This window comes from Mastomys coucha, unplaced genomic scaffold (genome assembly GCF_008632895.1).
Source record: "Mastomys coucha isolate ucsf_1 unplaced genomic scaffold, UCSF_Mcou_1 pScaffold7, whole genome shotgun sequence".
Classification (NCBI taxonomy): Eukaryota; Metazoa; Chordata; class Mammalia; order Rodentia; family Muridae; genus Mastomys; species Mastomys coucha.
In genome coordinates, this window is record NW_022196913.1 from 62,221,584 (window position 1) to 62,236,542 (window position 14,959).

A 14,959-nucleotide genomic window follows, 5' to 3' on the forward strand; every position below is an offset into this window, starting at 1 on the left:
CTCTTGCTCCAGGCCTGCTTCCTCCCAGTCCCACAGCTTCCTGGTCCCACAACTCTGCTTCCTTGTTTTAATGTCATTGAAGTAGGTAGACCACATAGACCCAGGCAGAAGACCCTGAGCATCATGACATGCCAAAAGCCTTGTCTCAAGGAACCTTTGGATCTGGGATACCCACCCACAGCCTAAGTATCAAAGGCTTGACCCCAGTCTATGGTACTACTGAAGATAGTAGGAACTTCAGAAGGTACAGCCCAGAAGGAAGAAGTTAGATCACTGAGAATATGTCCATGGCGGGGGATATTAGCATGTCAGGTCCCTTCAATTTCTTTCCTTCCTTTTTTTCATGGCCACCATAGGTGAACAGTTGTCTTCTGTCTCATGGCAAGTACCTCCACGTTGAACTGTGCCTGCACAAGCCCAAAGCAATGGAGCCAAATGATACAATGAGACCTCTGAGGCCACCAGCCAAGACAAACTATCCATCTTTGAAAGCTGATTATCTCAGGCATTTTATGACAGCAAGAGAGACAAACATATTATATACGAACAACAATGTTTGATGAGCTATCTTATGTCTTTTTCTTTTGCTCCAGGGAAATAGTTGAGCAAGGCTGGAAGACATAGATTGCTCTCACTTATTCTGCCTGCTGGCAGAGTGGTTCTGGGGACGGGGAAGGCCTCTGAGTGTTTTGCTCAGCTCTGTGTAGAGGCCAGTTCTCTTCCAAAAATGAGGAGTTGTTGGGATGGAATTTTCCCAATATAAGTCCTGCGTAGTAACCAAGTCATCCACCTGCACCTGAAAGCAGTGTGTACTCCACACACAAGCCAACCTCCCAGACTACAGGAGAGCTTTGGTCAGCAAAGCTGCTGACACAATTCTGGGGCACCTGATAGCCCTGTGGGCCAGTTCATTAGACAGGTCACTGTGGCTCTGCAGCTCGGGTCCATCCAGGACCTGCTATGTCAACTCTCATGGCAACTGTCCACGTCTCTGGCCTCTGGGTCTCCGTGAAAGAAGATAAAAAGCAGGACCTGACTTTGAGAATGGCGTGGGGGTGGAGGAACAAGGATACATTTTCAGTGATGCCTGTAAACCCACAAACCTACGCATGTTGGGGGGTATCAGAGTCAAACCATTACTAATATCTGACTCTAATCAATTCTATCTGAGATCAGGAGGATGGAGGGAGGAGAAACTGAGATGTGCCGGCGCTTTGTGGACAGGATACACTGATTAGCCCTGATCATGGACAGAGTAGTTCTAACTTACACAGGAGGTCTGCAATTGGAGAGGGGGAGGATGCTGACTCCGTCCAAGACTAAAGCCATCTGCTTTATCTCTACTAGATGATATCGTCCCAGCTCCTAGCATACTGCTTGGAACACAGCAAAGCTTCCCATGATACCCACTGAGCAAATAAATGAACTGACCATGCCATGGCTACCCTGCTGCAGCACTAAAACACAAGACATGATCTAGCTGGCCTGTGCACCACAGAACGCACCAGGGGAGAGCAGCCATGGGCTCGATGACTCCGCTAAGACTGAAGAAATCAGCAGGGAGGATTTGTCTCAGGCTCGTGCCACCTGCACTGTGACAATCAGTCTGGGCGGCATAGATAGCACAATTATGTACACTGCAGGAAAGGGACAAGGGATGGGGCGGGGGCGAAAACGCTTGAGACCTACACAACAATGTGACAGGGCGGCGTTCTCTATAAGAGCTCACTAGCTGTAGGCTCTACTCTACAAAACATCACTGAAAGTCGCCGAGGCAGCTGAGGTGGGAAGTACCAGAGCTCTGCTTCTCCATCAATAGCATCAACTCCTAGGCTGTTTCTCCGCCGGGTCAAACTACGCATCATGCATCATTTTGACATTGCGCATCTCACTCCCCGCTTGGCCTTCAGCCACTGCAATCACACTTCCCTGTGTTTTCCCTCCTTGGCCAGAAGGTACCTGGTTTAGAGTCTGTGCCTTCTCCAGGGCAAGGCTTCCCACAGAGTACAGAGACTTGACAAACAGACCTGCAGTGATTTTTATAATAAGGCAAACAACAAGACCAACCTTGGATGTGTACGTGTGGCCATCAGATCCGCACACCATTGCTGACTGTGCCACAGGGCAAGGCTTGCACTTAACCAGATTTGAAGGTCCAACCCAGTGCTTGTGAGCCACATTCCCCTTCTTTTGCCTAAGGAAGAAAAAAGGGGATAAGTTAGTCAAAATTCTGCCCTCCTAGGTTGTTCTCGAAGAACACAGGTAAATCCAGACAGAAAAGCATCCATAAGACAGTAAGGGGTCCAAGGGACACTAGCCGGAACCCCCATTTGTTCCAAGTCATTAAGAGGCATCAGGAGGTTTTCTCTCTAAAGCATAAAATCTACCCAATAGCTGAACCAACAAAACTAAAACCTTGCTCACATGTAAAGAACATCACAGACATTTCAGAAACAATGGGAGAGAACATCACAGTGAGCCCCGGTACCTGGTTCAACACATAACACGTGTCTCGAACTCCCTCCCACAGCCTTACACACTCATGGGGGGCTGCCGGGCAGCTTCCACACTGACAGAAGGTGCTACTGTCGGGGCACTCTGTACAGATTTCCTCCAAACACCACCAAAAGACTCTTCCACAGCTGCAGAACACCACCTCTGAGTATGTTTTAAAGCAATTTCAGTAGAGATTCCAACTTGCCACTTAATGAAGGCTCTGTGGTAATGTCGCTTCCGCTGTTAACACAACCATGAATCCCCCCTTCCGCTTCAGCTCCAGTTTCCCTGTCTCACATTTGTCACAGAAAATGGCACTACCGTAATGGCTGCATCTACAAAAAGGACCCCATCTCTGACCCCACTGAAAGAAAGAGGCCTGCAGTTGGTGCCTCCCTTTCTCCCTTAGCTGAAGCTCATCTCTACGCAGTTCACTTGCGGTGGTGGCCATGACTCCCGCAGGCCAATGGCAAACACCTTTGCAGTGCCCACCAACCGGGCACCCTGCACTGCCCATTAATGGGACAGTTGTGATTCCCTTGCGGTGTTTGGTGACGCCAATCAGCCCTGCATGTTAAGTAGTATGTGCCCTCTGCAGCCAGGAAACACAGCGGACACTCAGCTCTACCACGTAAGCGTGGAGTGACCTTGACAAGATAGTCAATGCCAAAATCCCAATTTCTCATCTATAAGTGAAGGAAAGGAAACAGAAACTACTTCTGGTGGCTGTTACAAAAATCACAATGCGTTATGGTTTGAATTCAAAATGCCCCAACAGGCTGAGGTACTGGGGGCGGGGGGTTGCTGTTTGTAGGAAATGCCCCAATGGGCTGATATACTGGGAGCCTATTAGGTGGGAAATACCCCAATGGATTATGTACGGGGTCTCTGTAGGAAATGCCCCAGTAGGCTGATAGACTGGGAGCTAGTTTGCTAGTTGATGTGCTTTTAGGGAGTTATTGGCTCCTGAGGGCTCTGACACAACAAAGTAAGCTCTTAAAGGATTTAAATGATGATGCCATCACAAGTTGCAGACAAGACCTAATAGGGCGAAGATCTATAGGGAAGAGGCCTGTCCTCAGGAACTACATGTTCTGGTCTCTCTCTGTGCTTGTCTCCTTCATTTCCCGTCTGAGGAGCCCCTGTTACAAACACCTGTTTTCACCACCCTAATGTACTATCCTACCACGGGGCGAGCATCCCTAGAGTCAAACACTGTGGACTAAAACCTCTGCGTCCTGAAGCCAAAGGTACGCAAAAGCTCCTCCCTTCAAGTTGCTTTTCTCAGGTAATTATTTTTACAGTGACAATTATAACTAGTGCAACCCTCAAAACAAGAATCCATACAAGTGGCAGGTATTGCAATTGCTTTCCCAACAGATGAGACTCTAAAGAAAGCTGTTACCTTGCATGGAGATGAGATAAGCTGTGGGGACCGAGATCAGGAGGGTCTTTAACCACTAAAAACTGTGAAGGAATCAGCTCTGCCAGGTCCAATACCCCCACTCCCTCAGGAAACCTGTGGTGTCTGAGGTGAGCTACCCTCTTGCAAGTGAGAAGAATGGGGAGGGGGGAAGAGGAGGGGGAAAGAGGTGCCCAACAAACACTAACTGGTTCTTATACCACCTCACACATCCATTAGTAATTGAAGGGAGGCAGTGGGGTGAGGAGTGTGTGTTCGGAGAACTCCCTGAGAGCAACATCAAAGGGAATCCGATTGTACCCACAGCGTAGCCGCCTGAGGCAACCAGAGATCCAGCCTGAAGAGAAAACAGTTCTGAACCTTTCTGACCAAAGACTCAGAGAACAAAGTTCTATGTGGGTCTTTATCACCCAGGATTCACCTTGTTTGTTTTACTGAAGAGGAAACTGGAAACTCTGAAAGAGGCGGAGTCCTGTCTGAAGTCATGGATTTGATTGGTGGTAAGGCCTTGGGCCCTCAGAGAGTGTCCAAGGTTGAAGCTTTGCCTCCGACAATGTCTTAGTTACTAGTCTACTGCTGCCACGAAACCCCATGACCAAGGTAATTTATAAAAGAAGACATTTCATTGGGCTTACAGTTTGTGCATTTGGATGAGAATGCTGCCCCCACCACAGACCCATATGTTTGAATGCTTGGTCCCCAGTTGGTGGAATTGTTTGGGAAGAATTTGGATGTGTAGGAGGGGGAGTGTCATTGAGGAGTATGCTTTGAGGTTTCTAAACCTATGAATCTCAGTGTGGACTCACATTCTCTGTCTGTCTGTCTGTCTGTCTACTTATCTATCACAAAACCTATCATCTATATATCTTCATCTATCTATCATCTACCTATCTACCTACTGATCTGTCTATCATCTACCTATCTTATTGATCTACTAATCATCTATCTACCTACCAATCTATCATCTACCTATTTGTTGATCTATCTATTATTCATCAATCAATCATCTATTATCTATCTACCTATCAACTATCATCTACCTATCTTCCTACTGATCTATCTATCATCTACCTATCTACTTATTGATCAATCTATCTATCTATCTATCTATCTATCTATCTATCAATCTATCCTTCATCTATCTATCTATCTATCTATCTATCTATCTATCTATCTATCTATCTACCTATCTACCTACCTACCTACCTATCTCCAACTATCAGGTCAGGATATAAGCTCTTAGGTGCTGTGTCAGCATTATGCCTGCCTGCCTGCTTCCTTCCTTGCCTGCTGCTAGGCTACCTACTATGATGATTGTGGATGCTAACATCTGGAAACTGTGAGCCTTCAAATTAAATACTTTCTAAGTTGCGTTGGTCATGGTGTCTCTTCATAGTGATAGTAGTCCTAACCGAGGCAGATGTTTCATAGGGTTAGAGCTGAGAGCTCACATCTTGACTCTCAAGCAGGAGGCAGAGAGTGTAATGGGAAAGGTGCTATTCTTTTGAAATATAAAAGCCTGCCTCCAGCAACACAGCTCCTCCAACAAGGCCACACCTCCAATCCTTCCCAAACAGTTCCACCAACTGGGGGCCAAATCTTCAAATACATGAACCTATGGAGGCCATTCATGTTTTTGAACCACCACAACTTATCTCAGTCCAACCTAGAACAGTAGCTTTAAAATTCTTTGAGGACACTCTTGTCTATGCTGTTGGAGGTCTGCCTGCTTCCCCAAGCTACCTATATTGACTTTACCTCTCGGTCTTGGATGGAAGACATTCATCACTGGAATTTGTGAATCACATGGATTTGAGGGCTGCTATTATCTTCAGCAGGGCATGTCTAACTCATTCAAGGCCTGATTCAGTCAACCAGCACATGTACTCATGTGAGACCACGGCAGAGGAGCAGGCTTTCAGCACAGGGTTAACACTAGAGTCCACAATTTCTTCAACAGAGCACTTCCCATTTATCATCATTCACACAGCACATTGTCTGTCACTGACCAAGAGTCAGCAAAAAAACAAGGATACATGCTTACAGTTAGTTGATAGCCATTCTCTTAGGTTTAGGCCCCACAAGGCTGAAATAATTCCTATTCTAAGCTTCCAGAAGGAGCTACAAAGTCCTCAGGATTTCCCTGGAGTGAGCATGCCTTGGTATAGTGATGCTTCAGGAGAAATAAACCTCAGGGAGTTTAGCCAAAGGCCCGGGAGGAAGAGTGACCACTGCAAAGATGGAGGCAGCAATCAATCACCAGCTAATGACAAGTGTTCTATGTCTCTGAACCTGAACTTCACTATTAAATTAAAGTCTTGAATGGAGGCAAGGAGGCGAGGCTGGCTGGTACCTACTAGAGCTATGGCTCCTCCTCGCAATATTCAAGATGTCACTACCGGGTGGAGGTTTTGCCCGTGCTTGTCATGTAGCTGTCACTGTGCAGCTAACGATAGGCTCACCGAATGACAGATCAAGTACCTTAAGACTAATATTGATAATGTTACTTGTATGTATGTATGCGGGACTGACCGCTTGGTACTGAGTAAGTTGACTGGTGTCTGCTGGGGAAGATCATTTCTTCTACTCTCAGCATTCCTTAGTGACCCATAGTTCTTGGTGCAGGCTTGATGCTTAAGGCCCATGTCCAGTGCAGCATGTTTTTCTTGTTACCCTTGTTGAGCTCGGTGGAGGCAGCCACACTGGTGAGGCTTTATGGATGTAGTTTTCACATCAGTGAGAGACACAGCCTCACAGACATCTCCCTGACCCTTTGGCTCTTTAAGTCTGTCTTAGTCAGGGTTTCTATTCCTGCACAAACACCATGACCAAGAAGCAAGTTGGGGAGGAAAGGGTTTATTGAGCTTACTTCTCACATTGCTGTTATCACCAAAGGAAGTCAGGACTGGAACTCAAGCAGGCCAGGAATCAGGAGCTGATGCAGAGGCCACAGAGAGATGTTTCTTACTGGCTTGCTTCTCCTGGCTTGCTCAGCTTGCTGTCTTATAGAACCCAAGACCTCCAGCCCAGGGATGGCACCACCCACAAGGGGCAATTGAGAAAATGCCCCACAGCTGGATCTCATGGAGGCACTTCCCCAACTGAAACTCCCTTCTCTGTGATAACTCCAGCCTGTGTCAAGTTGACACACAAAACCAGCCAGTACACAGTCTTTCCATCCCTGTTCTCCAATATTCCCTGAGCCCTAGGTGTGGGAGTATTTTGTGCTTGTATTTATAGGCAATGGCGTGCACGCCCTACACTTTGATTGGCGAAGTTTTCTGTTATACAGACTGAGCAGGTTATATTTAGGGCTGTGTGTGTGTGTGTATGCCCACACATATATGTATGTCTATGTATGTAACAGTAGTTAATGAAGAGAGGCCATTAACTTGAAAGAGATCAAGGAGGGCATCGTATTTATTATCCCTGGAAACCATGGCAATGATCCAGAATGACTTGAGTCTGCTACTGGGGATCTGAACTCTCACTGGGAGGGCTCAGTCATAGAAACAGCTTTTTGGGAAGCAGGGCACATTAGCTCTCTACCTGCAGAAGAGAGCACTCGCCAGGTAGTCACGGATCAGCCTAGGTAGAACCACTTCAGACTTTGCCTCAGAGGCCAGGGAGACTTTAGTACAAAGACGATACCATTCCAGTTTCCGCTGGTTCCAGGGACTCTGGCACCCCTGTTAGGTGGGGGCGATCCCGAGTGTTGCTTATTTGAATCCAGTGATGGAAATGGCACTCGACCTGTGGTATTGCTCCAGAAGCCAAGAATGGAAAGCTATGTGCCACTGATGCACACCAAGGGGGTTTAGCCTCCCTGATGTCTGGGTATATCCTGATCAGTCCAGTCCCGTACAAATCATAAAACAATGACCGACTCAGTCAAGGCAAGTAACTAGGAATTCTTACTCAAGTAATTTAATTTTTTTTGAGACAATAAAGAGTGAGATCCAGTAAAAAAGTCTTGACAGAAATACTATGCCCCATGTCACAGATAGTGACAACCATGAATGGCACAGTCTTTGACCTGGAGGTAGGTCCTGTCAGCCTTTCCTTGGCCACCGGACTGACTCATCTCTGCCTGGGAGACTGAGAGGTAGCCCACCTCCTGTAGCTTAATAACACTGCAAAGAAAACCTTGGCCTATGAGGCCCCTACAGACAGACAAGCAGGACATCCACCACCATGGCCTATGAGGCCCCTACAGATAGACAAGCAGGACATCTACCACCATGGCCCATGAGCCCCCTATCGATAGACAAGCAGGACCTCCACCACCAGCACCCCTGTTATTTACTGAACTGCTTTCCCTCAGTGTTTCTGTAATAAGTCTAACAAATTCCTTAGCATTTGTTTCTGACAGACAAGAATGGTTCCTAACTACATACATGATCATGTGATTATTATGGACAACCCCCCCCCCCCCCGTTTCCTGTCTCCTTGGTTGCACTAGAAACTCTGAGTTTGGTGGTAAATTGCCACAGGCTGTCATAATAGTCTTACTATTTGTTTAGACCCAGTCACTAGCTTGGATATGTGCACATCCACATGTACACACACCCCCACACACACATGCACGCACTCATGCACACACACACACACACTCATGCACACACACATGCACTGCCTAGGACTCCCACCAGGTTTTGTTCTGCCCATGCCACACTCAGCTGTTCCTAGAGCCCATCAGTGATGGTTCTGGCTCATCAGGCCTCACCCTTTCCCTGACATATCTCACTCTTATCTACATTTCTCTCCTCCCCCCACCCTCCTTTCCTCAAAGGCTAGCTCACATGTCAGCTCACTGGGAAGCCTCCTGAGGCTCCTGCACAGACAGCCTTCACCATGGCTAGTAATCGTTTCCAGGTCAACGTCCCCAGACAAGCACCTTGACTCCACCTGGCTAAATAGTAAAGTCTACGTCTATTCTAGAAGAGCACAGGTAAGAGGAAGAAAGTATGAGAGCTGCCATGTTCCCCTCCCTCTGCCATGACCACATCACCCTCCTCACTGGGCCTGTGGGTTCTATGTCCTGCCAGCTATTGGCAACATCCATGTCTGTTCTACGTAGCATTCAGATTTGAGTTTGACAGTGGCTTCTGATCTTCACGACAAATGCCTATTCTAGTTCAAGTTTTTAATCCCGTGTCTTCTCTTAACCCTGTCCCAGCCCTGTGACTATCACACACACAGTCGATCATAGCAAGGTTTTTCCAAGACTACATCTTAGTCAGAGCCGCTAGTGACAAGTGACCGCAGCACAAAGTGGTGTTTCTATGTCTGTCTTCCCCAGGATACTGTAGGCTCCAGAAGGATAGTGACTGGCTCTTTCTTTCTGGTTTTTGTTTTTGAAAAGGCCACTCTTAATGTTCCTTCCTCCTCTGCCTGCCTCTGAGAGGAATGACTGCCAGTTTTTCAGTATTTTCATCATTTGTTATACACAGTCTTTTAAATATGTGAGAAATACTAAGTTTAGTGCCATCAATAAAGAAAGGTAAGCTAAAAGAGAAATGTGAAAAATGTTATCCCTCAGTGAATGCTACTGGGCTACACACAAACAGCAACCAGTTCTAACAAGCTCGGAGAGCTACCAGCACTGCATGTGGATACCATACTGAATTCACTTTGCTCTAAAAGTATTCTTTGGAACACACATCAGAAGACTTCTATAGAATGCACCAGCAAGCCCATCTATCCATACTTATTGCATGTGTGTGGACAGTTCGGCAGCCATGGATTCAATCACACACTTACAAGGTGACCAGGTAGACCAGTAGAATGGGCTGGCTAGATCCTGCCAACTCTCTTCCAAGTTGTTCCTATGCAGGTTCTCATAAATGTCACCTTTCACGTTTGGCTTTTCACGTACTTCCTATTCTTGCTTTGGACTCGGCTCTGCTGCCTCCCCTGCGCCCATCACCACACACCTGCAGCCAGGTGGTCCGATGACATCAGCTATGACCTAGCAATTCACTCGCTGTTGCGAAGTGGTCAGAGCCCACAGCATCAAGATGGCAGCGTCATTAGGTTTTCAGCAATAAATAAATATAGCAACATCATCCTGCTATATGAAATTCAACAGTTTCTGTCAAAATACTTTAATGGCAAGAGGGAGGGAGGACTGGGACTGCGTGGCAGAAAAAGGCACATACAACAAACATGTTGCCTTTTCTTCCAATCTCTGAAGGAGGGCTCTCTTGTTACTCACGTACAGCACACGACCACGCGTGAGTGTCTGTGATAGAACTGCTTCCCTCTGTGTGCGAACAGCTGCTGAAGGGGTAAAGCAACTCCAGAGAGGAAATAATAGCCAATGCACATACCAATCTAGAGGTGCAAATGCACCTCCTAGCTTAGGCACTCACAGTGACTCTCTAGGGGTGGCCGCCATTAGGACCGTTCACAGGTAGAAACCCCAACGTTGTTATCTAATCAGGCCCCATCACCAGGCTTACCCCCTGGCTTCTCTTTGTCCTCTGCTTGCCTGTCTGAGACCGGCTTGTCAGCTTAGAGGTGGGAGAACCCACCAATGGACCATCTCTCCCCGGTAATAACAGTGTTTGTCTGCTGTCATCAAAGGACTGCATGCACTCTGTTCTCATGTTAATATCAGACTGCCCATTCAAGAATAAAATTGAATTTGTTTGCAAAATCAAAACTAATTGGTTCTAAAACAGGGATGGGAGATACCCAGATTGTTGACACGGTGGCTATTTTGAACCAGAGACAAAATAATGAATGTTAATTGAAATGAAAACATGTTAACCATTGAAATAATCTGTCATGTACAATGATGCTGTGATTTCTCAGTTGTTAGGGTTATTTCCGTCATTATCCGGTGTTATAAAATTACACAGGAACAGCATAATGGCTTTTGTCGTTTATGAAAGGCTCCCACGTGACAGATTCTTCATCCCAGCATGCATGAGCTTAAGAGGTCCCCACTTTTCCAAGTCAAGAAAGTTCCAGATATGAGATTCTGTCCAAACAAGTCCAGATCCATTAATGGGGTAACAGAGCTACAGAAAAAGACTCACTCCATGTTAGGTGCTATGCTATGGTACTAGGTACTCAGTGTCTCCAGGCTAGGTGGTACCCTATGGTACTAGGTACTCAGTGTCTCCAGGCTAGGTGGTACCCTAATGGTACTAGGTACTCAGTGTCTCCAGGCTAGGTGGTACCCTATGGTACTAGGTACTCAGTGTCTCCAGGCTAGGTAATACCCTAATGGTACTAGGTACTCAGTGTCTCCATGCTAGGTGGTACCCTATGGTACTAGGTACTCAGTGTCTCCAGGCTAGGTGGTACCTTAATGGTACTAGGTACTCAGTGTCTCCAGGCTAGGTGGTACCCTAATAATACTAGGTACTCAGTGTCTCCAGGCTAGGTGGTACCTTAATGATACTAGGTACTCAGTGCCTCCATGCTAGGTGGTACCCTAATGGTACTAGGTACTCAGTGTCTCCAGGCTAGGTGGTACCTTAATGGTACTAGGTACTCAGTGTCTCCATGCTAGGTGGTACCCTAATAATACTAGGTACTCAGTGTCTCCAGGCTAGGGGGTACCCTATGGTACTAGGTACTCAGTGTCTCCAGGCTAGGGGGTACCCTAATGGTCCTCAAAGACGTGAAAGACAAGACAAGCCGTTTAGAGAAGCTAGAAATGTAAAGGGACAGGACTGTGATAATGAGAACAGCTGCTAAAGGTTTACTGAGGGCTTTCAACATGCCACCATTGATATGGATACGACCCCTTCCTAGTGCTAATAAGTAGCACGGCCCATGAAGAGCTCGAGAGGTGACAGTAATTGCTTCAGGCATTCTTTATGCACTGTCCCATTTACTCCTCACAACTGCTCCAAGAGGGAGGCAATTGTAGTAGAACAAGGGTAAATCTGGAGGGAGGAGGAGCAGGGAGACTTCCCAGGAGTAGGGAGACTTCCCAGGCAAAGCAGACCTGAGGCAACAGGGAGGACTCAGACCTGTCATGCTGTGCCTGCCCTCCAGCTGTGAGCTGGAAGGTATCCACTCAGTCATCTGGAAGGTCTTGTGTGACTTCATTCCACCCTGGGTGGTCTAGATGCAAAGGGTGAGGTTCACAAAGGATCTCAGATCAAAGCTCAGGCATGACCGATGGGATGAGCGGGCTCCAGATCAAGCAGACATCCACCCTCCACCTCCACCCTCCAGACAAGCCAGCCCCAATCGGAGCCAGTGGCATTTTCAAACACACAACTACTATTACTTTAAAAGTCTTAGGGTAGATTTGGGGCCAACCAAAAGCTTTGCATCTTGAAATCTGTGGTGGTTTGAAGATGCTTGGCCCAGGGAGTGGCACTATTAGAGAGGGGTGGCCCTGTGGGAGGAAGTGTGTCACTGTGGCAGTGGGCTTTGAACCCTTCCCCTAGCTGCCTGGAAAGCCAGTCTTTTTTCTGTTTGCCTTCAGACCAAGACGTCACCCTCCTCATCTAGACCATCCAAGGTGGGATGCAGCCATATAAGCCTTCCAGATGACTAAGTAGATACCTTCTACCTCAATGCTGGATGGGCACCGTATGATGAGTCTGAGTCCTTCCCATTGCCCCCATGTCTCTTACAAAAGTTGCCTTGGTCATGGTGCCTCTTCACAATGATGGAACCCAACTGTGGATCACTTTAACGTGAGTCTTTTTGATCTGTCTTTCACCTGGGCTGCAGGATGGCCAAAGCAGCCGAGGATGAAGCCCTCTCTGTACATGAGAGGAGTCAACAGCTCAGATTAGGATTTGTGAAACCACCATGCGAGCTGTACTTGTACAAGCAAACTGAAAATGAGTGAGAAGACACATCAAACCCACGGCACATCCTTGAAAGGATAGAGGGTGGGCGGAGGGCATGGAAAATTGACGCTGAGCTTTGCAGCTCTCTGTATCTTTCCATTGTTTAAATTCTTAGGACTGTATACTGTTCATTTAATCGGCCTAAAGCCTAAAAGAGAAATATATTTATTAGAGAGTTCTTAAAGAAACTGGGCTCACCCCTCCTGGCTTCTTCTTATTTCTGGAAATGTTTTTAAAAGCCAAAATTGTCAAAACAGAACGAAAATCTCCCAGTACAAGAAGGGAAGGTAGAGCAAAGTGCTCACTGGCACAAGGAGAAACCAAGAGGGGGATGTTCTCCTTAATATTTTGACTGTTTTAAAGATATCAAAGCTGAAGGCACAAGCACCCCAACCCAGGAATCCAGAGAGAATCTGCCTTTTCAACAAGCACAGGTGTGTGCCAGACACTGAGCAGAGACAGAAAGCTAAAGCCAGCAGTGTAGAAATGTGTTCTCTACAGTATCTCCTCAGAACAATCATTACGATCATGCACAGGGCAACTTAATCTCTCTGAGAAGGGAGTTCACTTGCAAGGGGCACTAGCTACCTCTCTGATTTTGTTTTTAATACTTATTTCAGGGGAGGCACAGGCCTCACAAGTGGCAGAGCAGCTGGGACAGGATCCTCTCAACCTCTATCTACACCTAGGAGTGACTGCAGTGGATCCTCAGCCCTCTCTGCCCTTTCTCTGTAAGCGGAGAGCTTGCCTTCAGGGAGTGCTCTAACCCAGGGACTCTGGTAAGATCTGCCATTTTCTCTCCGGTGACTTCCTAAGGCAGGACCAGCCAGGAGGCACAGGCCTCACAAGTGGCAGGAGAGCCTGGTCAGGTTCCTTTCTACCTCAGAGCACACCTAGGAGGGACAACAGATCCACAGCCCTCTCTGCAACTTTCCCACAAGTGGAGATCCTGTCTCTAGGGTGTGCTCTGACCTCAGGACTTAGGACGGACAACTGATCCACAGCCATTTGCGCCCAGGTTTTTCCAGAGGAGAGCTGATCTCCCAAAAGTGCTGACACAGGCTTACAGACCCACAGGAGGAACAAGCTCTAGTCCTAGAGACAGTAAGAACATCTAACACCAAAGATCAACATATGGCGAAAGATAAACGCAAGAATCCTACCAACAGAAACCAAGACTACTTGGCTTCATCAGAACCTAGTACTCCCACCACAGCAAGTCCTGGATATCCCAAAACACCGGAAAAGCAAGATTTGGACCTAAAATCATATCTCACGATGGTGCTAGAGGAATTTAAGAAGAACATGAATAACTCCCTTAAAGAAATACAGGAGAACACAGGTAAAGAGGTACAAGTCCTTAAAGAGGAAATAAAAAAAAATCCCTTAAAGAATTACAGGAGATCACGAGTAAACAAGTAGAAGCCCTTAAAGAGGAAACACAAAAATCCCTTAAGGAATTACAGGAAAGCACAAACAAACAGGTGAAGGAATTAAGCAAAACCATCCAGGACCTAAAAATGGAAGTAGAAATAGTTAAGAAATCACAAAGAAAGACAACTCTGGAGTTAGAAATCCTAGGAAAGAAGTCAGGAAACATAGATGTAAACATCACCAACAGAATACAAGAGATAGAAGAGAGAATCTCAGGCACAGAAAATACACCATAGAAAACATTGACACAACAGTCAAAGAAAATGCAAAATGCAAAAAGCTCCTAACCCAAAACATCCAGGAAATCCAGGACACATTGAGAAGACCAAACCTAAGGATAGTAGGTATAGGAGAGAGTGAAGACCTCCAACTTAAAGGGGCACTAATATCTTCAACAAAATTATAGAAGAAAACTTCCCTAACCTAATGAAAGAGATACCCATGAACATACAAGAAGGCTATAGAACTCCAAATAGACTGGACCAGAAAAGAAATTCCATCCGCCACATAATAGTCAAAACACCAAATGCACAAAACAAAGAAAGAATACCAAAAGCAGTAAGGGAAAAAGGTCAAGTAACATATAAAGGCAGGCCTATCAGAATTACACCAGACTTCTCACCAGAGACTATGAAAGCTAGAAGATCCTGGGCAGATATCACACAGACCTTAAGTGAACACAAATGTCAGCACAGATTACTATACCCAGCAAACTCTCAATTACCATAGATGGAGAAACCAAAGTATTCCATGACAAAACCAAATTCACACAATATAT

The 14,959-nt window shown here is 46.5% G+C and overlaps 1 protein-coding gene across 4 annotated transcripts in view; it reads right to left on the reverse strand.

Moving 5' to 3' along the window:
* Window positions 1-14,959, reverse strand: part of Spock1 (SPARC (osteonectin), cwcv and kazal like domains proteoglycan 1) — a 528,793-nt gene that overhangs the window by 139,418 nt on the left and 374,416 nt on the right. For all 4 annotated transcript variants that reach the window (XM_031359713.1, XM_031359712.1, XM_031359711.1 and 1 more), the window contains one exon: window positions 2,068-2,194. In XM_031359713.1, coding sequence (XP_031215573.1) covers window positions 2,068-2,194 — 127 coding nt within the window. The remainder of the gene's footprint in view (window positions 1-2,067; window positions 2,195-14,959) is intronic.